Here is a 26530-nt window from a genome sequence, read left to right on the forward strand (position 1 = left end):
GGGAGAAGGGAGCCTGCAATAGAAGCTGAGGCAAGTTGGCATGCCCCCGAGAGCAGCTGTCTATGGGGAAGCCCACCTTTCCTTGCTAAAGCTAATCCTTACCAGCTCTGAGACTGCTCGGGGACCCCTCCCAGAATCACTTGTGAGGGAGGCCACATATATGAGGAGGGCTTTACCTGGGTTGGAAGTTTCCAGGGTTCAGCCTGAGCCGTGGAGAGGGCACCCTGTGGTTTAGGAAGGATGATGCTTCACTTCTCTGGGGAAAGTGAGCCTCCTAGTGAAGAGGAGGAACTTCAGGGCTCCAGATCCCGTGGAGCCAAGGCAGGATCACCCTGTGCCTGGCTCCATCTCAAAGTCAGTAAAAGGTTGAGGAGGGGTTGGAAGTGCCCCCATACTGTGGGGCTGGACCACAAGGGTTGACTCTCCAAGGGAGAGATCTGCTACTGGTTGAGGGTATTGTCTTTCTTGCCCAAAACATGAAAGGCTTGAACTGGGCAGTGTGATCCTCACTTTAGTTCCTTTTGTTAATCCAGCAAATCCTGAGCACCTGATCTGAACCTCCCCTGGGCTGCCCCCTGCAGTGTCAGAGACACTCCACTGCTAGGCCCTCCAGTAGGCCAGAGGGAAGCCACTGGGACACATGACTGCAATCTGTCCCCAGTGTTGGTCAAGACCAGTGGAGGGTGAACAAGTGGGCAGGCATGTAAGTAAGAGGGTGAATGAGAGAGAAGGAATAGGTGCTCAAGCAAAGGACTGAGATGTTATCCTTATTGCACCAAGGGGCTGAGGTGGGCACAGCCCTCATAATTGCCCTTACTATGCACAGGGCCTGGCCCCTTGAGAGATAGCAGTGATGATCCACTTTCTCTACACAAACCCTACATATATGCACAGTGTCCGTGACCAGTGAAGCCAGGAAATAGCGTAGAAGCCCTACATTGGCTTAATAACTCTGAATTGAGAGCCACTGGGACTAGAAGTTAAAATTACGGCCTTCTAATTTCATAGGTAGGGAAATTGAAGCCCAGAAACAAATAGTGTGATCAGGAGCATGATATGTGTCACATGGTATTTGCCACACTCAATATCCTTTTCATAGCTAAAATTGCCCTGCTCTAAAAATCTGGTCTTTACATGGATGTGGACAAAGGAGAAAGGGGCCAGACCTAACAGGGTGGTGATTACTGGCAAAGCCAATCCAGTCACTCCAGGTTCTAGAGTACAGACTGTGTAAGGACAGGGCAATCAAACATGATAAAAGGGGGCTCAAGTGGTAGAGTGACTGCCTAGCTAGTACAAGGCCTTCAGTTCAAACCCCAGAACCACCACCAAAAAAACCCTCCAAAACATCTGGACTGGTTATTCTCATCCTGGGATTTCTATCATAGACTTATTACCTCTGCTTTTCTTCTAGGCTGGTTTTCTCTTCCATGGTTTCTCCATGGAAGGCAAACATGATAAAAGAAATGACCATGCAGGGAAAGGCAGGGATTTCACAAGAGAGGGACACAGACAGCAACCAGTCACACTAGTTCTGAGGCCGTGTGCATGCTATGAAGCTCCACTTCCTCAACCTGGCTTTAGTGGTTTCTGTCACTCGCAACTAAATGAGTCCTTGTTGACATAGAGGTTATAGTTCCTAATCATGGCTGGACTGTGTGTTTCATTAATTCTAATTCAGAGATTATTCTGTCAAACCACACCAGGAAGGTAGAGAAAACCCTCATTTAACGGGGGGGGGGGGGGTTTCTTCTTGATTCTTATGCTATGAATTCCTCATCCCTGACTCTAGTGCCCCACTCTGAGATCTCACTATTCCATTTTCCAGGTATACCAGTGTGACATCACAGCCCAACATAACATTATCTTATCTTCCAAAAGCCCTTCAATGACATCATTACTCAAACCAATAATGGTTGTGATGTGATATTATCACTCAGTGACCTCATTTTCTAATCCTCCAACATTGCTAGCATGATATCGCCAACCAGCAAACCATCACACTAGTGATATCATTGCTCAGTCATCCATCATTCCATGTATAACCCCATCAACCAGGTCTCTAGCAGTGCCAGTATAACATTAGCATCAAGGTCATCTACACTGCCTCAGTTACCAATGAGGTCTAGAGTCCTGTCAGACTTGAGGCTTGCAGAGACTTGGGACTGGTCCTGAGGGTACTTTGTTCTGAATGCCACAAACTTCCTAGGTCCTTAGAGAAGGAATGGAAAGTACAGTGACTCAGGTCCCCCCACACCATCAGGAACCATGAGCGGATATTTTTTTCTTGGCCTGCCATAAAAGATACAGGGAGCACATCTGGCTTGCTCTTTCTGGTGACAGAGTTGCCTCCTGCTAACTTTGCTCACTAAGGCTTCCCTGACTCTACCCTTCAATGATCTATAAGGTTTCAGGGAGAAGAATCAACTCCTGATTAGGCAGAGTCTGATGTGGCAGTTCTCAGAAAGTCATGATTTCAGACAAGGGAATGATCAGTCAGACCAAAGCTCTGACTATCTTCAGCTTCCTCTGCTAGTGCCCTGGCAGAACAACAACAACAACAAAACTGAAGGACTCTGATGTCTCCCTGAACTGGCAACCATCAATGGGGGCCTCAGATCCACAATCCACTCCTGCCCAGCAGGTAACACTTCTAGATCATAAGGGGCCACTCTAGAGCATTCTGGCTTTCTGGAGAACCCTGAGCACCTACGCAGGCAGAGGGCATGTTGGGGCATGAGGCTAAAGCCAGGTCAGCAGTCAGTAGGAAGTGGATGCCAAACTGCAGAGACAAGGATACCGTGCCAGCCTCAACTAGCAGGTCCTCTCATACTGCGGCATCCTAAACAAGGCCAGCCCAGGCCTGGCTCCAAGGCAGCAGCTGTTTGATGACTCCCTTATTAAGTCATGCAAGAGGCACTTGGAGGGGACATGCAGTAGGCAGAAGAATGCCTCCCCCCAAAATGTCCACATCCTAATCCCCAGAACCTATAAATATGTCACTTTGCATGGCAAAAGGGATTTTGCAGATGTGATTAAGTTAAAGACCTTGAGATAGGAGATTATCTTGGATTATCTGGGTGGATTTAATGTAATCACAAGGGTTCTTATAAGGGAAAGGAGGAGGCAGGCGAGTCAGAGAATGAGATGTGACGACAGAAGCAGATGTCAGAGTGATGCGATTGCTGGCTGGAAGAGGGCCACAATCCATGGAATGCAGGCAGCCTCTAGAAGCTGGAAAAGAAAAGGAAACAGGTGCTCTGGAGAACCTCCAGCAGGAATGCAGTCCTGCTGACACCTGATTTTAGCTCAGCGAAACCCATTTTGACCTTCTGACCCCCCAGAACTATAAGATAAAAAGTTTGTATTGTTTAAATCATTATATTTGTGATCATTTGCTACAGCAGCAGCAGGAAATGAATATTTGAGGCATTCAGGAAAGGCTGACTCAAACTACATTTAGGAGTAGGAGAGACAAGCTCCCATAGATAGCACTTTTTTCTGGGACAGTTTGGAAGCAGTTCTTCAAGTCAGGGGGACAGATGCAACTCAGCTCTTCTGATGACAATAATAAACCCTCCCGCAGTTTCCCTGCCACCCCGTTTTGGGATTTTTACAGACTCCAGATGAAGGGGACCAACCCAAACCTGGCCTGAAAAAGAATATTGGTTGCTAGAGGGTTCCAAACCTCAAGCATAGGCCAGAGGCCACAGAGCCAAGCTGGATTCAGGCTCCCAGACAGTAGGGCTTTTCCAGGCCCTCTCATTGGGTTAGAAGTCATATTTAAACAGTGTGAGAAATAAGAGCAAGGCCTTGGAGACAGAATACATCAAGCGGGACATTTAATTTGATTTAGGGAAAATGAGGCAAACATTTGAGAACCTAAATAACTAACCAGTAATTAAACTAACAACAGGAATGCCCTCGCACTATAATCCAGCAAGCACAGTGGCCTTTATGGACTGTATTTACAAAGAGACATGACAACATAATTACTCCTGTAAATTTTACGCAGCCTGCAGCTGAGGAGTGATGGATTTGTGTGTGGAGGATGAACAGGGAGAAATGAGGTGGAGGAATTTCCATTTTCAGTAAATGAAATTAACACTGCTTAATTAGTGCAGCTGACAAATAAATGATCAGGAAAGATTTAAATCCCTACAATTGTATCTCTGGCCTCGACAGGCTGAGGGACAGACCAGAGTGTGGTGGGACAGAACAGGAATGGGTCTAGTCCTGGGACTTGAGCCTGCACTGGCTCCCCCTCACACTTTTTTTTTTGTGATGTTGGGGTTTGAACTTGGGGTCTCATGCTTGCTAGGCAGGCACTCTATCACTTGAGGTACACTCCAGCCCCGCATTGCCTCTTTTTGAGGATGCTTCCAGAGGGAGCCTGGGCTGAGGTAAAGCTGGCTCCTCTTCTTTTCAATATGTGACATGCTGAGAAGCTTCCTGCCCAATCTCCTGTGTGACAGTATCAGGACCACAGAGTTTCTAGGATCTGTTCTGCCATCCCTGCATGACAGACCATAAGAAGTCCCCATTTCTCTGCTATGAACTGACTAATGAGCTGGAAAGGACCCCTTTGGTGTAACAGGCTGACCTAATTTCATCCCAGCCTTTGTTCTGAGGCCATCTTTTCCTGGACTAGCTCCCTTTGTCCGCCAACATCCCTCTACCTGCTTTTACCTGCTGACAGCCTTTCCTACGGTGTGGGTGCTCTGTGATGCTGCAGGAAGCTGCCTGGACTCCCTTTTCTCTACCTACTTGCTCCTGACTCCAGGCAACCTTCCCTGTTTCAAAAATGGGAGTTAGGCCACAGTTCTTCCTAGGGCATATGCCTAAGCCTACCAAAGTTTTATGTGGCAGAGTCACAGAATAAGCATCTGGGAACTCCAGGCAAAGGAAGGTTATGAGGTCTTCTGGACTGAGCTTCCGAGGTTCAAATCTAGCAACAAACCCAGTTTTGTTCTCATGAGGCAAAAATCTTTTTTTTTTCTTCTTCTTCTTTCCCCCCCACCCCTGGGGAAAAAACTTGAACTCAGGACCTCATGCTTGCTAGGCAAGCATTCTACTACTTGAGCCATTCTGCTAGCCCTGTCTTATATTGGGTTTTTCTGAGATAGAGTCTTGCGAACTATTTGCCTGACCTCAAACTGTGGTTCCCCCTGATTTCTACCTCCTGAGTAGCAAGGATTACATGTGTGAGCCACCAACATCAGCAGGCAAAAATCTTTTAATGGGGTGTGGTATTTTGGGGACTTCCAAAGACTGTGGTGGAAGCTGGTGAGACCAGCTGCTCCTCACAGTGACTCCAACTAGCAACTACGGGGACCTCTGCCTGCCTCAGGCCTCTGCAGGTGGTACTGAGATACATAAGAAGGCTCTGTAATAGATGTTGGTCTGAAAGCAGGCCAGCAACTCCAGTTATAGCCACTGTAAATACTACTGCCACTGCTGCTGGGTCCTGCCCCCTTAGAAACTCCCCCTGCTCCACTTTTCTGATCTAGTCCTGTGAAGGTACTGTAGGGAAGCCAGGGGGAAGAAGGACTGACAAATTAGCAAGGGTGGTCCTTCATGTGTAGGTGCCACTGGACATATTTACTTCTTTTCTCTCATGTGCCTCACAATGGCTCTGGGATGGAGGCCTGGCAGTGTGTCAGACTTTCTGTGTCACCAATAAGGTACACCAGAGAGAAATGATCATCCAGGGGAAGATATGTAGCTGCCTGTGGGTACCACTCAGGTTGGGACTAAAAAGACCAAGGAAGGAAAGAGACCTTTCCCAGGTAAGTGCCTAACTGAAGGAAGCTACTAGGCCTGTCATCTTGAGGTCCTCTATTGTCCCCCATGGACAGCCTCCACATGACCCTGACCAGCTGACACTGCTTCTAATCTCTAACCCTGCATGGAGGAGGATGGGGCTAGAACTGACAGTTTCTCCTCCCACCTTCTGGGGAGCCTCCCCCCCTTCCACCTCAGTCCTGGGCAGAAAGCCTGGGCTGAGAGCAGCCTCACAGGGGGCTCCACACCCACTCCTGGGAGGGCCTGCCCAACCCCCAGGCCCTGTTCCAGGCCCAGTAGCTGCAACAGAGGGGGAGGAATGTGCTAGTTCCCTGCCAGAGGGGGAGGGTGCTTCCCATTTGGCAGCAGCCCACCCTCAGGAGTGGGGACACAAAGCAGGCATTTAGGGCGTCCTCAAAGGCAGCCCAGACCACAAGACTGGGAGCAGCTCCAAGGTCTCCCTGAGAGGAATGACAAACACCAACTCCGCCCTGATCCCCCACCTCTGTCTCCCCTACCCGGGTCAAAGAATGGGCGGACAGGCGATCTAAGGGGCAGCGACCAGGAGCTTGTATGCCTGCCAGCCAGCAGCAGCTTGGAGAATGGAGAGGCTTTTCTGTTCACAGAAGCTGATCCTCCCAGCCAGAAAACAAGCTGTTAGCATGAGGGAGGTGTGCTGAACGTAACGTAACGTAATGTGTAGGGCCCTCTCCTGTTAGGAAGGGGGAATGTGCAGGCCAGCACAGCGGTAGAAGCTTCTGCTACATGAGGGAAAAGTGAATTGCCCAGACACAGTTACCATCGTGGGCCACCTCCCTGCCTCTGGTGGGTTCCTGGCAGGTGCAGGGACACCTGGAAAACAGTGGTTTTTCAGAGGCAGATGCATGAACTTCAAGCACTTGCCCCCACCTTATCCTCACCTGTGTCCTGTCCCAGGGCCTGGTCAGATAAGAGGAGGCAGGGAGACGGCCTCCAACCTACTATTCAGGGTGATCAAGGTCCTTCCATCTCTCCTGGGCATCACGCAGCCTCTAGTCTTAGGCCTGCAATTCCTCCCTGCAGGGACATGTCCCTGTCTTTCTCCATTTCCTTCGGTGGTTTCCCCTCAGAAGAAAGTCCAGTCTTCTTGTAATGGCTTACCAAGCCCTTTGAGAGCTGACCCTCCCCCCTTTGACAGCTTGTTTTCCTGTCATATCTCTCATCCTTCCAGACTTAGCCCATGCTGGCCCCCTCTGCCAGAGTACTCTCCTCTTTTTTTGAGGCTCAATTGGCATAATCAGCTTTCATATTCAACTTAATATATTCCTACACCCAGCACTCATTGCCCATACGATTATGGGTTTTCCAGATCAGACTGTGAGATACCCCTCAAGTTGTCTTTGTATTTCTCACACCTGGCAAAGAGTTCTGTACAGAATAGAACTTAGTGTCTTCTTTTTGCACAAACGAATGAATGAATAGCCAGATCACTTACAGGAACCATGTCCCACTGCAAATAAATCCTTGTACTTTGGATTCCTGCAAAAGAAATATGAACCCATTGGCACAGGAAATGGACATGACCTTTCCATGATCCTGAGCCTTCTGGTGGGCACTGGTGCCTAACTACATAGCAGACATTTATTGTCTAGCTTTAGGCCCTTACCACCAGGAGACCTTGGGTGATCCTGAAAATGAATAAGAACCCCAGTCCTGTTTTTCCCATATTGTCACGTGTCATAGTTAAGGTGGTGAAGTGCAGTAGAAAGGGGCAGCTCAGGGCTTGGCACATAGAGGACACTCTGGGACTCTGGACTTGCTGCAATGCCTGTACTCACCAGCAGAGGGCGGTGACGGCCAGGCGCTTGGCTTTGTCGTTTTGGAACTTCCAGAGCGGCAGCAGCGTACCCTCTTGGTCTCTGTATTCGTCCGCAGCATCCTCATAATACTTAAAATCTTAAACACACACAGGCAGAGTCAGCCTCGGAACTGCCACTTTGCAGGTCCCCCACTTTGCCAGGTCCATCGCTTACTGGCTTCTCCTTGGGCAGTATGAGGAACCTCTTTGTGTTTGGGGGCAGGAATAATACCTATCTCAAAGGACTGTCGTGAGAATATATTTTGAGTTAATATATGCAGTGTTTAGAAAAAATGCCTGGCATGCAGTGAGTTCCCTCTGTGTGTTACTGATTGTTACTGTCATTGCTGTTGTTGTGGGCACACTACAATAAAGCAGCCATGTGCGCATGGACAGACTCCCAGTTTGCAGCCCTTGTCCTCAGGAGTTTCCTCCACACTTCAGAAAGCTCAGATTGGAGTGGCCAGATTTCAAGGGCTCAGCTGCCAGAGGCTGATTAATAGTTCTATTCATTCTGCTTCCTAAATCCCTAAAATGCAGCCCAACTTCATTTCCACTGCCAATCCTCACTATAATGAAGCCGCCTGGATCCCCCATGGATTTCCCGAACTCAACTTCATCCATCCTCAAAATTGTCTCTGCCTCCCATTTTCCCTCAGCTAGGTAGATGTTCCATCTTTCCACCTGTCGACATCAGAAATCTTGGTAATCTTTTATATCTTCCTACCATTTCTCATATTTTCCTCCTGATCATCTTTTTAGCCCATTTATTTATTTCCAAACTCATAGCCACTGCCTAGATTCAGGTCCCAATATTCATCACCTGATAATTACAACAGCCTTTGAACTGGTCTCCCTACCTCTGTAACACCTCTGCAACGCCTTGCCTCCTCCAGCCCACGTTCCACAAAGCTAGTGCAGTGAGAGCAAATGATACCTTCGCCACCCTCCCCTCGCCTGGGGAAGGCTTGGCCAAACACAGTTCCTGGCCACACCATTTCTAGCCAGCTCTCTGTGTACCCGCTGTACCAAATAGCACCAACGAGTCCAGTTGCTTCATGTTTTGGTGTGTTTCTACATAATTTTCTAACATGTTCTGCTCTTCCTGACAAAGTCCTAACTCACTTTTTCTTCTTTCTTTCTTTCAAAAGTAATAGTAAAGTTTATTAAGAAAGGAGTACACTTTCAATAGACTAAAAGCAGGTTATTTCTAGAGTGTTAACTCACTTCTGATCCAGATCAAGCTCCTCCTCCTTTTCTGTAAGGTCTTCATTGTCTTTTCTTCTTCTTCTTTTCTTCTTCTTCTTCTTCTTCTTCTTCTTCTTCTTCTTCTTCTTCTTCTTCTTCTTCTTCTTCTTCTTCTTCTTCCTCTTCTTCTTCTTTTCTCTCTCTCTCTCTCTCTCTCTCTCTCTCTCTCTCTCTCTCTCTCTCTCTCCCCTCTCTCTCTCTCTTTTGTGGTACTGGGGTTTGAACTTAGGTCTAATCCTTGAGCAACTCTACCAGTCTTTTTTTTTGTGATGGGTTTTCTTCAAGATATAGTCTCACAAACTATTTGCTGGTTGTCTTCGACCTGCGATCCTCCTGATCTCTGCCCCCGAGTAGCTAGGATTACAGGTGTGAGTTGCCAACACCTAGTTCTTTTCTTTTTCCTTTTTCCTTTATCCTCTCCTTTTCTTTCCTTGTTTCTTTTTGAAATAGGGTCTTGCTATGCTGCCCAGGCTGGTCTTGAACTCTTGGGCTCAAGGGATCCTCCTTCCTCAACCTCCCAAGTAGCCAGGACTGTGGGAGCACACTACTGCACTGGGTTGTTTTCTCTTGAGTAGAGTTAATTTCTTCCTCTATTTCAGCCTTACCACTCCTTTACTGAAACATCCATCACACTGTCCGTTTGTCTATCTTTCCTACCATACAGCTCTTGGCAGGAAGTGTGCTACATTCATCTCTGGGTCCCCAGCACCTAGTATAGGGACAGCCACATGGCAAACAACCAATGACTCTTTAAAGAATACAAGGGAGGCTTCTGTGCTACCTGACCAGAGTCCACTGCTCTTTCTTTTGTGGTGCCTATTACTTTCCTTTTCTTTTCAATAAAACATTGCACAAAGAAAGAAAGAAATAAAATAATGCAGGGAATAAAGCAACAGAAGTGAAATTGTTCTTCGTCCTCTTTCCAACCAAGGGTGACCAAATAGAAAACAAACCCTCTCATCTAACATGGTCAAGGACAATGGCCAGGCCTTGCCTCAGCCTTACTCACAATGCCCCACACCTTAAAGCTATGGCATTACATTGAAATCTCAGAAACATCTTGGAACAAAAAAGATTTGAGTAGTGAACAGTAGAGCTCCTGCTTTACAAGTGCAAAGCTTTGAGTTCAAACTCAAAGCAGTCCTGCCTCCTTTGCCGTCCCCCCACCACACACACAAAAGATTTGCATGGTCAGAAAGGCGTGAGCCTTGATCACATCAGAGATTCCTGAGCTTGGGGTATCTTTAAAAATATTTCATTTCAGAGAGGAGATTAATTGGTAACAATTCTCTATTTTTACTTCTCCTTCATGATTACACTTTCCCAAAGGAAAAAGACTATACAATTAAAAAAAAAATCAAAGTTCAATGCATTTTTATGTGACTGTGTTCTTATAAATGAAAGTAGTTCACAAGGCCACATTCTCCATGGATATTAATCAGGTTTGCAGCCTTTTGGTGGGCCACTTGCAGAGGCTGAATTTCAGGAAGCCAAGCTGTGTGAGTGACAAATTCATTCACAGCTGCTGTGTACTTTGACAGCTTTGAAAAGCACTCAAGGTCGTTTTCCTGCCTGAATGATAATGAGGGGGCTTGTTTAGGCTGCTGGTCTTGGCAGCCCTAGTTTCTATGTCCCATGGGTGAGCAATGAGCATCAAGTCACCAAGAAGGGCCCTAGGCTGTCACCAAAGGAGACCAGCCAGCAGCAAGGAGTTGCCAACTCTGGGGAGGCAGCTGCTCCAAATAAATGCGCAACCTCTTAGGGAACTACAAGTCACTTGGGAATGTGCTGTTCATGCCATGGGAAGGAGTCCGTTTCCCTGGCACTTTCAAAGACACCAGAATTTCCCAGGCCCCCAGGATTTAAGCATTTCTGAATCAATTTCTTTCTTCTTCCCATCACTAATTAATCACCAGGATAGATCTATTGAGTATGTTTATTTGAAATGTCTCCTCCCACTCAATAGCTCTGTAGCCTAGTGGTAAAGTGGTTAGGCAACAGATCCAAGGCGCTGGTGTTTGAGTTCTGGTTCCACCACTCATAGCTCCCACTAGCTGTGATTTTGAACAAGTAGCAACATCCAAACCTGAGTTTCTCATCTATAAAATGGAGATAATGGGCTGGGTGCTGATGGCTCACACCTGTAATCCTAGCTATTCAGGAGGCAGAGATCAGGAGGATCACAGTTCAAAGCCAGCCTGGGAAAATAGTCTGTGGGACTCTATGTCGAAAAAAAAAAAGGGCTGGCAGTGGAGTGGCTCAAGGTGTAGGCCCTGAGTTCAAATTCCAGCAGCACAAAAAAAATGGAGATAATGGGCTATGGAGGTAGCTTAGTGGGAGAGCACTTGCCTTAGCATGTATGAAGCTGTGGGTTGGATCCCTAGCAACACACACATACATATACAAATGCCAGATAGTTTTGCCATGCATGGTAGTGTATGCCTGTAATCCAAGCACTCAGAGGCTGAGCCAGGAGGATCAAGAATATGAGGCCAGTATGGGCTACATAATGAGTTCAAGGTCAGCCTGGGGCTACATAGTGAGACCTTGTCTCAAAAAACAAACAAACAAACAAACAAACACAAACAAATAAGGTTGGAGGTGTGGCTCAAGTGGTAGAGAGCCTGCTTTGCAAAAAAAAAAAAAAAATTGTTTTGGTGGTACTGGAGATTGAACCCAGAGCCCTGGGCAAACACACAACCACTGAGCTACATCCCCAGTGGTTCCCCCCCATCCCTGATTTTTTTGAGATAGTAATGATATTCACAGTGTATCTGTCAGGGAAAATAAAATATGTTTAAGTTGCACAGCACCATGCCTGACACACAGGCCATTCCCAATGAATGCTGGTGCTTGCTTTTCACTATCATAACTTTCCTTTTTTCTTCATCCTCTATGATGCAGGATGATCAATTGTAGTGAGGCCCATTCTAAACCATACCTTTATCTTTGTCTCTGGATTCTGCCCAATCACATTCTCCCCTCCAGCCCTACTTTCACTGGGCTGTGTTCCCAACCTGACAGATGCTGGTGTCTCTGAACTGTCTGGTATTCAAGACCCTTTACAAATTGGCTTCAATCACCTCTCCAGCCTGAACTCTCACTACTTCCCAACAGCTCTTGTTTGGGTCAATGAGTTTGCTGCTCCTTGTCTCCAGAGTCTGTTCCTACTCCTTCTCACTGCCAAGTCACTGCTCATCCTCCCTTCTGCCATCCTCCTATTCAGACTCTGCTTATCCCTTGGCATATAGCTCACCTTCCCTGAAGCCTTCTTTGATGGCTCCTGCTCATCCCTTATTTTCTTTTTTTCCTTTTTGAGGAGCCCCAGAGCAGTTTCTGTTTATCCTGTACATTCTAGCATCATACCAGCTGAGTAGAGAATGGAAGACAGAATGAGGAAGCTTAAGACCTAGATTTGGGTCCTCTCAGCCACTCAGCCAGGGAGCCTTGGCTTCACTGCCTCATGTATACATCAGGGTAATCATCTCTGTTCTGCCTGCTTCCTAGGACCACTGGGAAAAATTACATTAGATCATTAATGGGCAGACGGTTGTGCTACACTACTGTCAGATCTCATCACTACACCCATTGTTTCTTATGCCATCATTCATTGTTGACTTGCATACATCTTGTCTCCTGAACAACATTCAGAGGAGGGAGGGAGTTTTTTTTTTTTCTTCCCTTGTACCTATAGGACCTAGCATGGGACACTCAATACTAGCCTTTTATGAGGAATTTTCAATTCTAGCACCTTAAATCTTACCTTGAGCAACATCATCGTATGTGTTCTGGTTGACCATCCGCTCCACAATTTTAGCAGCTTGGGACACTTTGGCGATATCATCACTCTGTGGAGATACAGAAGCCACAGGTCTTCACAGCCAGCATCTGGTAAGGTCATACGCCAGTGCCAGACCTACAATTGGTTCAGCAATGCCGCCCTGACATAGCCTACCCCAGATAGCTCTATAATGGTGTCTCTACAAGGCTCAAGGCCCAATTCACCCCACCACTGTCTTCAGGAACCCCTCCCTCACAGGCAGAATAAGGGGTCTGAGCTGGCATATCTGGCCCTGCATAGATCCTGCGCCATGTTTTTTCATTCTGAGCTTGTTTTGGAAAAAGCATGTCCTGAGCACAAGATAAAGCATTAAAGAGAGCCCCTTGCTCTATTGGAGGGGAAAGAGACGAGGACTGATTAGAGGCTTCTTTGGTGGGGTACATAGAGGTTTCGCCAGCTCAGGGAATGACAGATTCCCACTTAAAGCCTCAGAGATCTTCTGGTTCAACTCTCTTATTTAGTCACAAGTTGAAGAAATCATAGAGGCTCAAAGAGGGGAGAGCTATGCTTGTACCCACAAACTACAGAGCAGAATGGAAACTAATCCTAGGGCCTTGCCCAATGCCCAGACCAAAGAGGAAGCAGGAAGTTTGACATCAGGGAAAATGACTCATTTTAAACCAAGAAGCAAGAGTATCATTGTGTGAAATTCCATAAATCCATGAGATGAACCACTTGGGAAGCTAATAGAGTAGCAGAGTTTGGGGCTGGGAAGAAAGTCCCAAAGAGTTTAGGACAGGTGGAAGGATTGAACCAGCTGAGTGGGTGTCCTTGCATACAAGGAGCCAGTCTTGTGGTTCCTGAAGATCAGCTTTTCCAGAAGTGGCAGCGCTAGGCAATAGTTGAGAGAATAGATTCTAGAGCCACACAGATCTTCATTTCTTTTTTTTTTTTTTTTAAAGGGGAGAGCGCGAACGCAGTCCCCCACTACCACAAATTATGCAGTCGAGTTTCCCACATTTGGGGAAATCTCAGGGGTCAGCACATCCAGAGTGCAATGGATAAGCCTCGCCCTGGGAAAACCACCTTCGTGATCATGGTATCTCCCCTGCCAGGTAAGTATCTCTTTTTTCTTTTTAAATTTTATATTATTTTATTTTGAGACAGGATCTCATTATGTAGCCCAGACTGGCCTCGAACTTGAAATTCTCCTGCTTCAGTCTCCCAAGTGCTAGGATTATGGGCATGCATCATCATGCCTGGTTTACAGACCTGCATTTCTGTCCTATCCCATAGATTAGTTAACTTGCCTTCAGCAAGTTACTTAACTTCTCTGAGTCGTAGAGTCCTTGTGACAAAGGAAGGGTAGATGACAGCATCTGTCTCATAGGGCCATTGTGAGGATTAGATGCAACAATGCACACGTTATCTGATTTGACCTGCTTCCTGGTGTGAGTATAGAAGTGGTGCTAAGGGAAATGTGTAGTCATGAGGTGGAGGCTTAGAAAGTTGCATCTGGGGAATGGCCCTTTGAAGACCTTTTGCCACATCTCAAACTGACTCCAAATTTCTACAGAAAATGGACTGAGGAGGACAAATAGTGGGGGTTTACAATCATAGCCCTCAGAGTGTATCTGGTCCCAGCTGCTCCTCCAACCCCTGACCCAAAACACAATCTCATGGCAGCTTCCTGGCAGGCTTGACTCTCCTCATGTGAGGCAGCATTGTCTGCACTCACATGGCCAATTAGCTGACACCTGCCTCCCTGGGCCTTCTAGCTATAGACCTAACTCTGTCCTTTGACCACAAGGAACTGGTGTGCCTCATTCTGTAGAGTCAACACTTCCTAAGGTGACCTCTCCATAGCTCCATCACCACAGCACCCTAATAACAATAGCCACTACCTATTGAACAGTCATAGGCACACAGGCAAGAGCTGTGGTAGGGGTTTTATATACATATGTGTATAAAATTATACCTGATATATATTATTATATTATATTATATTATATATTCTATAATATATATATAGATATATCTTGCAAAGTAGCTATCATTAGGATAGCCTTACAGATGAGGTTCCGGAAAACCTAGTAAGTGTCAAGGCCAGGGTGTAAGCCCAGGTCTGTGGACTCCACAGCATCCCTGCTCTTGTCTCACTTAGAGAATCAGCCCCTCCTCAGCCTGACCACCTTCTCCTGGTCCTTGGAGACTCAGGACTCCAAGAAAAGAGTGCCATGGACTATTGCCCCTTTGTTCTAGATGCCATGCTACCAGAGCAGCCAAATTATCTTTTTTGTTTCTGACTGAAGTAATGGCCTCTGAGCGTGCTTTCCCCAACTCCCGTCATTAATGAGACTGAGATCTGAACTTATTCAAATAAAAACATGAGTTTTTTTGTTTTTGTATTTGTTTTGGTGGTACTGGGGTTTGAACTCAGGGCTTCACACCTAGGAGGCAGGTGCTCTACCACTTGAGTCACATGTTCAGCACTGCCCCTTTTTTGCTCTGGTTATTTTATTGATTGATTGGATTGGGGTTTGAAGTCAGGACTTTGTGCTTGCAAAGCAGGCAACCTACCACTTGAGCCACATTTCTAGCCCACTTTGCTATGTTTATTTTGGGAGATGGGTTCTCACAAAATATTTACCTGGTCTGGCCTCAAACTGCAATCCTCCCAATCTCAGTCTCTCAAGTAGCTAGTAAGTATTGCAGGTGTGAGCCACTATAGTCTGGCTCTGGTTATTTTGGAGATAGGATCTTGCTTTTTGCACAGGCCAGCCTGGACTGTGTTCCTCCTATTTTAAGCTTCCTGCCATTGCTGGGCTGGCCTTGAACCACAATCCACTTAATCACTGATTTCAGCCTCCCACATAGCTTGGAATGACAGGCACATGCCCCTGCACCCAGCTATATGCCTTTTATACTAACCTAAGGAGACACAGGCCTTTGAAGAAAGTGTTATTCTGCTTCTGCACTGGGCCTGGGCAGAGAGGAATGTGACTGCCATTCCCACTCTATTCCACAGAGCCTGTCCCAGTTAGAGCTCAATTAATTTGGAGAAAGACTGCATGCCTAGGCACTCACTAGGGAATGAGTATACATTATACCCTCAGTGTCCTGCCTTGACCATGGCTTCTTGGTCCAGAGGACTGGATTTTGTCTGTATTTGTCAGTCAAGCTGAAAGATCCCAATGTAATAGAGGGGCAGGGTCTATCCTCCCTGAGGTTTTTGTTGTACACCAACTCTGGCAGAGATTAGACCCAAGATTAGTTTCCAGTGTTAGCCACAGGGAAAAATTTCCTCCTGGTTTCTGGGTCGTGATGATTGTAGTTGGGGTTTCTGCGATCATGGGTCCCAGCACAGAGCCCAGAGCCAAATCCTGATGGAGCGTCTCGTGAGCCCTGACTTCTGGGGTATGGTGCAGGAGAAGCCAAGGGTCTGCACAGAGCCAGCCTCAGAGCATGGACTCTGTCTTTCACCTTGGAGTTCCAAGCACTGAGGAACTTGGTCAGCGATTGAATGAACATAATTGGAACAGTTTCTATTAAGCCATGGCAGGGGACCCTCAAACCTGCCCTTAAATGTGACATCATCGGGATCATGGAGCAGAGAATTGAGAAAAAGTGGGCACACCTCAGACAAAGGAAGCAGAACTCCTTTTAACTGATCTGGTTTTTATTCTGGAATAGAGCAGAAAGCGTCCCAGAGAACTGTCCAAGGTGCTGAAACCAAACCCCAGCTTCCTGTGGCCCTCTTTTGATGCAGGCCATACCCATTCTGATCTCCACAGTGGAACTGGCTCCTGACCCAGATTTCTTTCTGCTAAAGGGATACAGGCAGCCCTTCGGCATCTTCCTGTGATGACCCTCCCTGTAGAGACTCCCTATAGTTGCATCACTGTACTCTGGTGTGGGTCCCCAAACCTATGCTGGCTACACCCCCACATGGCTACAATGACTCCCACATGCCTACTCATGGTAAACCCAGCTCAAGGTGGCCATATTTATTGGCCTGTCACTGATAGTAGCTGGGATCATCTTTGACACAGATCCTGGCCCTGAAGATTCACCTTAAGTATCAAGCACAATTAAACTCAAGGACTAAAAGCAAAAGAGCTTCTCTCCCCCCACCCCAAACTCCAGGGAGGTAGTGCCTTACCCAGACATCCCACATCTACTGTAGGAAGACTCCACAGCTCTACCCAGATATATAATGCTTTCAAGAAATTCATGTCTTCTGTAGCCCCCTAGGCCAATGAACCTGAATCTCTGCTAGACTTCAGAACTACATCAGATTGGGGGGAGGTGTGGAATATCAACAGCAATTATAGCTCTCCTCACATCTTCCCCAAAGAAAAGAACTATTCAACACTATCCCCTCCCCCCTTTTAAGTATTTGTGAAGCCCTCCTAAAATGTTAGGCTTTTGTTGACCCAGGAGCCAAGGTACAATTCAGACATTCTGTGACAGAATTGTGGGCACTACAACCAAACCTGGGACTCCATGGATGTCAGCTTCCTCATGGCCATCTTCCCCATTTTCTTAGCCACTGGGGTCCTTGTCTTCTCTTTCTCTTTGGTCTTTTCCTGCTTCTCAAGTTCCTCTACGTAGGCATCATAAATTTCCCACTAGGCAAGGGCAAGATGAAAGGTCATCACAGGGCACACAACCTTCACCTGGCCAGCTCCTCTTTGGCTTTTAGGGCTTGAAGATTTGGCTGGGTTAACCCCTGTCCCATTCTTCCATAGCATCTTCTGCTCAGCCCATTGTAAGTATGTATTCAGTGTCTGGAACTGGGATGAAGGAGTTCTTAGGCCACCTCTGGGATAGGCTTATCTACCCTGAAGCCCAGTGTATGAGTCTTCAGCTAGAGATCAACATTTTTCTAGCCTGCTACCTCTACTAGACAAAACAAATGAACAAACATCAGACTAGTGCACATTTTTTTTTGTTGGTGACTTATAAGAGCCTGAATTAGAAAACTGAAAATTAAAAATGTCTCTCCCTCATGGAGATGGGTTAAACATACTGCCTCAGGCTGGGTGTCTACAGCACTGGCTGTCTACTTCAGCATTAGAAGGAGATAAACAAAAGGTAAGGGAACTCATGGCAAATGGACCTGAAGGAAAGAAAGCCCAAGGACAGCAGCAGAGTAAACAGGAAGGATCTGGGGCTGGATAAATGGCACAGATCACATTGAGTTCTCCCCAGACTGGGCAGTCACTGCCACCTGGAGGCCAAACAGGCACACCTTACATTTAAAAATTCACCCATAGGCCAGTATTCCATACTGCAGAATACTTCAGCATTTATCTCATTCAGCGATTCCAATGACTCTGTGAGGCAACTTGTCATCCTCTCTTATGAGAAAAAGAAACTTAGGCATTAAAAAGAAACTTAAGCATGTTTTGCACAGGATTTTATAGTAGGAACAACAGAGTGGAGTCTGAGCTTAGGTCTCTAAGCACCAGTCCTGCACAAATCATCCTGGTCATCCAGGAGGGGAAAGGAAGAGGGGCTACAGGAATACTGTAGACTTCTGAGAGGACAGAGTCAAAGTGCTAACACCTCAGAGTTAGCCACAGGGTGCCACAGGCTCCAGAGAGTCCATGGGAACAACTGTTTTCCCCTAGTCTGGAAGGAAGTTCCAGAAGCCATGTGTGTTTCCAGCTGGGCCAACCCTGTCCTAGGGTCATGTGGCTGGTCCAACACTTACTGTGCGGGGACCTACTGTGTCTTATGCCCAATGTTCAGGGACTGGGTGTTTATGACAATGAGGTAGAAGAGCAAAGCAGATTACCAGAGGAGTCCTTAACCAGGCCAGTCTCTTTTGCTGCTAAATGTGACAAGGATACATGGGAGTGGGGGTTAGTAATGTATGTGAGGCTGCCCCAGGGTCTTACCTGATTGGCTGTGGCTGAAAAGTTTGCCCTGGGAGGAGGCTCCATTTGACATTCTCGATCCTAGAAAACAAAGATGACAGGAAACCCACAGAAAGCCCTCAACTCCTTCTCACTTAACCCAGTGGTACATTTTTAGGAGAATTGTTTGGTTGGAGTTGAGGAAGGGATGGGATAAATAGCTGGAAAAGTATAAAGAAAAACCTGGGCAAAGGATTGGAGAATGCATTCAAAGCCCACATTCTTTCCATTCTGGCCTCCTTCAGAAGAAGCCCAAGCTAAAAACCAAGGGCAGTGAAGCTTCAATGTGCCCATTTTAACCAAGATAAATTCCAAGTGGGGGTGGACAGATCTACAAGGTGTCCATCTATCTCTAACCTCCCATGGACTCTGGGACTAATGTCCCTTACCCTGAGAAGACTTCCTCCTAACCCTGGGGTCTTTGGCTCCACCAGGGGAAGTCACCCTCTGCCCATTATGTATCACCCAGGTTACCCAATGTCAGCATAGGGACCACATAGTGATGAGGTGCTGCCAAAAACTTACCCTATAGACCTTGCCCTCCATCACAGATTCATCTCTATAGAACACTGTCTTTGTGTTTGAGAGTCTCTCACCTAAAACCCTGTGAGGTTCCCTTGTCTGTTTCTCAGGAACCATAAGTCAGGGAACCTTCTATCTTTTTACAGCTGGTCTACCACAGAAATCACCAACTTCAGTTGAACTGGTTCCTAGGCCCCTATGCCCTGGGGGTGTTCTCTCTTCTCCCCAGGTTCCAGTTTCTATTCCCTGTTAAAAGCCTGGCTTAAGGTTTAGCCTCTCAGTGGACTTAGGAGGGGTCTATCTTCTTATTAACTCCCCCTGAACTGCCTGTATGGCTTACAGGGACTTGAAGGTGTGCCCCACCTCTCTTTGGAAAGATAAACTGTGGTCTGTCCTGTTACCCTGCCAAGCTGAGGGCTGTTCAGACTGAGGTCAGGCCTGCTTCTTCCCTTTCATACACAGCACAGGGCTTCCAAGAAAAGGAACTGCAGTGGGGGGCTGTACCCGGAGAGGGTTGTTGAAGGTCTGTGACGCTCTGTCACTGAAGTTAAACTGGTTAGTGGGCTTTCGTTCCTTGGGCTGCTTAGGAGCCATCAATTCCTCTTCTTCAGGCCCTTTTTCAGCTGTCTGAAAACAAACATCCAAAGGAGCAGGACTCAGCTGTGAGAGGAAGGTAATGGGTGATCAGGAGTAGGGGGAAGCCCAAATTGGTTACGATGGAGATGGGAGAGAGGATGCTGCCAGATGCATTGGCACCTGCAGCCTCTACCTTCTTCCCTTTAGCCTCCCTCTTTCTGCTCCAAATCACTCCTAAAGCCTCTTTCCAAAACTTGTGCTGGAAGGGGTGGGATAGAGAACACCATCCATACCTCAGCTGCAGGTATATCTGTTTGACTTCCAGGTTCAGTTTCTGCTTCCTTGGGTTCTTCCTCTTCTTCATTGATTTCTGTTTCTGAAACTACCTGCTTGATGGACTCCTGGGAACCTTGGGTAGGACATTGCTAATGAGCTCAAGGTCAATGCCTGTTCCCCCATTACCTGGCAGGGAGGGCCTTCTTGGTTCCTGCCTTTCAGACCTTGTTTGTCCTAGGATTCTTGGCCTGAGTATCATGGGTGAGTTTCTACTCCTATTCAGGACAGCTTGCTATGCAACTCTATGTAAGTAGAAGCTTTGCAAAGTTCCACCCCTCAGAGAGACCAGAAACCGGAGACTGGGTTCAGGGCTGCAGCCTCAGGCTGGCCCATAGTCCTACCTGCCACTAACTCATTGCGGTAGTTCTGCCGCCGTCCTTCATCTGAGTCTTTGGGAATCAGGTTCCCCACCTGGCTGAAGTGAACTGCCAGTTGGTTCACAAAGCCAATAGGCTTATATGTGCCTTCCTAAGAAGAGAGGACGCTGAATCAGACCAGGAGTCCCCAAAAGAGTTGGTTTCAGAATAAAATGCTTTCATTCTCTAAAACTAGGCAGTCAGTCCAGTTTGTTAAAGGAAATATAACTCACCAAATCTTCTACTTGGAGTTTTTTACTGCACTTTGACTTAAAGAAGAGGCAAATGAAATAAGTATTTTTAAGTACTCATTAGAGATTTATTTTTAAATACCTTCTTCTTCCTACCGAGAGCAGCTCCACATTTGCCTACTGGTGGTTCAAGTACCTTGTCTCCCATGTCTATGGCAAGGGATCCCGGTTCACCTGCCTTACCACAGACCTTGGACAGGTCAGATATAATCATCAAATGCACCTGGCATGGCCCTATCTCCACTGCTCTTCGTGGATGCCAGAGCTGGACTGATCATCAGAGACAATTAAATCCCCATCTCCACTAGGTCCATCCAAGAGGGCCACAGAGATCCAGAGAAGGTTTTTGTTTGGCACTTCTCCTGGTTATACAGCAAATGAGAAGCAGGGTTAGGTTTAAAGCCTGGGAAACCTTGCTCATTCATTCTTCAACAAATAAATTTTGAGCAGCCACAATATGCCAAGTATTTCCTAGGGATATAAAGCTGAGCAAATGCAGACACAATCCCTGCTTTCATAGTACTTTAGTCTGGTTCCTATAGATGTCTCCTCATTGATTAGCATCCTAGCAACCAATAAAAATTGACTTGGAGACCTGAGGTCCTTTCTTTCTTTTGAAAAAAGTTCTGTCCAATCTTATTTTCATATGGAAAATTATATTTGTATGCCCACTGGGATAAGCTTACAGCAGAGGAAACCTTTCCATGGACTCCATGAAGCCCTTCCTCACTCAGTAACTGATGGGTAGGGAGATGGGATAGTGCAGTGCTTAAGAGAATGGTCTTTGGAGGCAGGTCGAATTGGGTTTGAATTCTTAGTCTGCCCATTACTATCTGTATGACTTTGGTCTTAATTTCTCTAATCCCTAGTTTCTTCATCTATCAAATAAAATAATGATATCTAATTTGGAAGATAGTGTAAGTAAGAAAATAATGAAAAAATCTATTAACACGTGCCTAACACATAACAAATGCTCAATGTCAATGCCCATTAAAATAGTAACTATTATTATGTTGATAGAGGTAACCATGGGAATAAATTATGCAACAAGTTGTTATTTGAGACTTCACCTCCATCCTGTCCCCAGCAGTTGACTGGTAATTTCCTCTTCCTTCCTTTAGGAAGGGAAGTCAGAATCCACTGCTTCTGTGAAAGGAGGGGGATGCATGCCTACATCAAAACATCTGCCTCCCCTCTCCAGCACATCAAGAGAAAGTAGCAGCTCCGGAGTCCTACATTTTTTGGATCTCTCAGGACCAATGAGATGGAGATCAGCTCTGTGGGTTGATGCTGGGCAGGCCTAGGAGGCTGTTGGAAGACAGGATGAGGTGAGCTTTCCTGGGAACCCAGGGCTACCCAGCTGGCAGTTGACTTAAGGAGGGGGAAGAGGAGATCACTAACTCCAACAAGGCAATGCCACTTGTCACCTTTAGCACATCTCTACGGGCAGCTCACTGAGTCCCAGAGGGGCCCTCTTTCTGGTGCCAGACGGTGTACCAGACACCAGCATAACATCAGGTAGGGTAAGGTAGCTTCCCTCTGATATTTGCAGACTGCTCAAGTGAGGCCATTAGCAAAACTCATGAAAGATCACATTTCAGAAAACACATCTAGATTTATTTCAACCCCTTTGTAGAGGGGTTGACTATACAATCTGATTAAGAAGCAGTGTGTTCAAGAAAAAATTCACAAAGTCTTATATACAAATGTTCATAGCATTTTTCATAATAGCCCAAAACAGAAACAATCCAAACATCCATCAACTGACAAATAGATAAATAAAACAGTATATTCAAACAATGGAATATTTTTTGGCAATAAAAAGAAGTGAAGTACAGACATATGCTACAATATAGATGAACTGAAAACATTATGCTGAATGAAAAAAGCCAGTCACAAAAGACCACATATTGTATGATTCCATCATATGAAATGTCCAGAATAGGCAAATCTATAGAGACAGAGATAGAGGACTGAGTAGTGACAGCTAGGAGGGCAAATAAAAATGTCCTAAAATTATGACAATAGCTGTACAATCTGTGAATAAACTAAAACCCATTGAATTATATACTTTAAAACTGTTTTTAAAAACAAAGAAGACTGGCATAGTGGTGCAGGCCTAAAATCTGTCTCAAAAAAAAGGAGAAAGATTTTTTTCTTTTATTTTTTGCAGTACTGAGTACTGGTGTCTAAACTCAGGGCTTCATGCCTGTAAGACAGGCACTCACCATTTAAGCCACACCTCTAGTCAGAAAGAAACTGTTTGTCTGAGGGAAAAGGACATAGGATGGAGGAAGTTTTGATTTTCACTGTTTTTTAAAAAATCTTTTCAATCTTTTACTGTTTCTTTGAATTTGTAGCTTCTTTGAATCTGTAGTATGGGTTTCTATTATCTATTCAAAATTGTGTACATTTGTATTTAAAGAAGCAATATAGTGTTGCTTTGGAGTCAAACTAGTTCAAATATAATTTTGAATCCTGGCTCTGTGACTTTTGTACTTGTTTTATCTAATTTACCCTTGGTTTCCATAAAATGAAGACAATAATAGTTCCCTATCAAAGTAACATGAGGGTTATATGATAACCTATTGTGAAATATCTAATGTAGGCTCTGACATAGGTACATAGTAAGCATAGAACAAATAGGCCTGAAGATGAAATAAGAAACAGAGACATCACCTCTGCTGTAGTTCAAATGGTACTCTGAAATTTTCCTTAGCCCTTACTCACAGGAGCTGACCTTGTATGGCTGAAAACAGTGTTGTTCCCAAAAAGACATGCCATAGATGTGTCTATCAAGTGACAACTTTCCCACACCATGGGCATTAATGGAAGGCCCTAGCAGGGTCACCTGCCTTCCTAGCCATGATGTTAAAAGATGTTGATTCCAGAGCCTCCTGGGGCTTCCTCTTAGATGGGAGGACCCTGGTGGGAGAGAGGCCAGCATCGTCTCATCCAAAGGTAAATCTATATGCCAACCAGGTGTCTGGCTACAGGAAAATACAGCTTCTAAATATTCAATCGCTTGTGTGGGTGAAAAATGTGTTCTACATATTAGAAAAGTATTTTTCTAACCAAATGATTCAGTTCGAGATTTTTTTAAGTGACTCTGAAGGGCTGGGGATATAGCTCAGAGCTCTTACCTAGCATGGGCAAGGTTCTGGGTTCTATCTCCAGTACCAAGCACACACAGAAAAAAGTGACTGCAGGGTACTCAAGACTCTGCAATTAGCAAGGCTACAGTGATATTCATAAAGAAATTTCAATAATCTCTGAAAACTCCATGCAAAATCCCAGGATTGTGGCCAAGGATCTCAGTTTTTAAATGATCTCCTCTAGGCCAGGTGCTGATGGCTCACACCAGTAATCCTAGCAATTTGGGAGGCAGAGATTAGGAGGATCACCACTCAATGCCAGCCCTGGCAAGTAATTCTTGAGATCCTATCTCGAAAATAACCAAAAAGGGCTGGTGGAATGGCTCAAGTAGTAGAGTGTCTGCCTTGCAAGCATGAGGCCCTGAGTTCAAACCTCAGTACCACAACCAAACCAAACCAAAAAAACCTCCTCTAGAATATCCAAGAGGCTTTTGCAATGTGGCAAGTCACTGCCTTGCCAAGGAGGTAGAGAGGTCCTGCCTAGGAGGGGATGACTTACTTTGAAGCTGTACCTGACAATATTCTGGGGTGCATGTGGATTGTTGGCTGTCAGGATCCGAGTGAACTCCTCCTTTAACTCCTGAGGGAGAGAAATACCAAGAGGTCATGTGTGAAGTTCCCCCAACCTCCCTTAAAGCTTAGATTCCACCACCCCCCAACCCAGGGTACCAGTAGACATCTCACACTGGGACTCTATGCAAGTTTCTAAGCTGTACTTTTGAGGAAGAGGAAGGAACAAGGATAGAAGGTTGCTCACTCACCGCATCAGTCAGTTCCAGCTGGTCTGGGGGTCTAACTGTGGCTTTGGACTGGGACCATTCATCTGTCCCTTCTCCCACTTCAGTTCCTGAATCTTCATCCTAGACAAAAACCTCACATGAGTATTGGGAATGCCTGATTTACCTGGATAAGCAAGGGATGCTGCAACAAGCCCCTTCATTCACAAATCCTCCCAGAAGTCAAGTTCTTCCTGTTGTACATGGAACACAAAAAGTACAAAAGACCACTCATGGAAGAGTCCAAAGGAATTGCTCAGGCCAGAGTGCTCATTGTCTTCAAGATCACAACCACCTCTGCCCTGGGGGTCACAGCTTAGTTGAAACATTGTAGTGGGCCTTTAGCCCTAGTAGTGGGACCAAAGAACTCACTTCTCCCTAAAGCCTTCCCTAAAGCCTAGAAGTTAAAGATCAGGAACAGCTGTCAAAGGCAGGGCTTTAAGCAAAGTGGTTTAGATATCCACAAAGGATACAAAGCTGTTCCTTAAATACTTCTGTTCTTAAGTTATACTTACCTTCCAATTTGCCACCTTACAGTTACTCTTCAAATAATACTCCTTATACTTGTTTACCTTAAGCCAAAACTCTAAGACTAGAAATTTTACCTTCCCTGATAGACAGTTAAACACCTTGCCAAAGTGGCCATGACATTAAAAATATTCACCCACACTAGCAATAAAAGCTATGCAATTTTCACTATAAAACTGGCAAGTTATAAAACAAACAACCAAACAAAACTATCAGTCAGTGTTGGTGAGGTGTAGGAAAGCAGGTATCCATAAATGGCATGACCTTTCTAAAGAGCAATTTGGAAAGGTTCAACAAAGCCCAGTAACTGTTTATATTCTTTGACTCAAATTTCTGTGTGAATTCATGTTAAGGCAATAACCAAGGATATACCCAAAGACTTAGGTATATGAATATTTGTTAGAGGATTAGTTATAATTTATAGTGAAAAAGAGGAATCATTTAAATAAGCAACAACGGGGCACAGTTGAACAAATTATGGCATGGCCTAAAGGAACATATGGTTAAATATTATGTAGTAATTTCAAACAATGCTATAAAAGTTTATTTATTAAATATGGAAGATACTCTAAATATTTTTTGTGAAAAACAGGTTATAAAGTATATATACAGTGTGATTTCACTTAAAAACAAATACATGTAATTTATATATATATATATAGAAAAATATCTGGGAGGATTTAACATTACATATTAACTAAAAGGTTATTCCAGGGTGGTAGGCTTAAGGGTAATTTTAATGTTTTTCTAGCTTCTTTGAATTTTCTAAAAAAATGTGGATAGATAAACTGATAGATGAGCTAGATAGATAGATAGATAATATTTTCAACAGAAAAAAGTGACATGAGCATCTTGGGAAGAGACTGTGATGGTCTCAGCACTTACTCTCTTTCTGGCTCCTCTGCTCACATTGATGCTCTGAAGGAAGAAGAGAAACACAAGGCAAGTCATAAGCAAATTGACATGGGACTCTCATAAGCAGGATAATGGGAAAGCTCCTGTCAAATAACCTCATAGATAAAGGTCATTGAGCTTTCCCAAGTCTCAGAAACAGTTCTGTGCCACTCTCAGTGGCACCATGTGTTTATCAGCCCAGCCATGAAGGTCCTGATTCTGACCTAGGTTGCTAAAGCAACCCTGCTTTAGCATCAGTGAGACTAACTGATGAACAGCAATCAGGTAAACTTCGCACTAGTCATTCTTTTTTTTTTTGGTGGTACTAGGGTTTGAATTCAGGGTGCATGCTTGCTAGACAGGCATTCTACCACTTGAGTCTCTCCACCAGCACTTTTTTTGTGTTGGGTATTTTTGAGATAGTGTCTTACCAACTATTTGCCTGAGATAGCCTTGAATCATGGTTGTCTTGATCTCTGCCTCCCGAGTAACTAAGATTACTGGTGCTCAGATAGCACTAGGCATTCTTAATTATAACTAGTTCATCAAATATTTTAAAGCA

At 45.4% G+C, this 26530-nt stretch overlaps 1 protein-coding gene and 1 non-coding gene across 2 annotated transcripts in view; both read right to left on the reverse strand.

The window, feature by feature from the left end:
- Dnai1 (dynein axonemal intermediate chain 1) overlaps positions 1-26530 on the reverse strand; it is a 68694-nt gene that overhangs the window by 14585 nt on the left and 27579 nt on the right. Inside the window, exons 2-12 of the mRNA XM_074051581.1 lie at positions 25960-25992; positions 24532-24630; positions 24270-24350; positions 20350-20476; positions 19966-20081; positions 19601-19723; positions 18557-18616; positions 17147-17281; positions 12633-12717; positions 7602-7719; positions 7259-7302 (exon numbers count right to left, since the gene is read on the reverse strand). Of these exons, the coding sequence (XP_073907682.1) occupies positions 7259-7302; positions 7602-7719; positions 12633-12717; positions 17147-17281; positions 18557-18616; positions 19601-19723; positions 19966-20081; positions 20350-20476; positions 24270-24350; positions 24532-24630; positions 25960-25992 (1021 nt within the window). The remainder of the gene's footprint in view (positions 1-7258; positions 7303-7601; positions 7720-12632; positions 12718-17146; positions 17282-18556; positions 18617-19600; positions 19724-19965; positions 20082-20349; positions 20477-24269; positions 24351-24531; positions 24631-25959; positions 25993-26530) is intronic.
- LOC141416053 (U1 spliceosomal RNA) lies at positions 13610-13773 on the reverse strand. The gene has a single exon (XR_012440979.1). It is a non-coding gene; the product is annotated as a U1 spliceosomal RNA (small nuclear RNA).

The sequence above is a fragment of the Castor canadensis genome, chromosome 13, assembly GCF_047511655.1.
Source record: "Castor canadensis chromosome 13, mCasCan1.hap1v2, whole genome shotgun sequence".
In the NCBI taxonomy this organism is placed as follows: domain Eukaryota; kingdom Metazoa; phylum Chordata; class Mammalia; order Rodentia; family Castoridae; genus Castor; species Castor canadensis.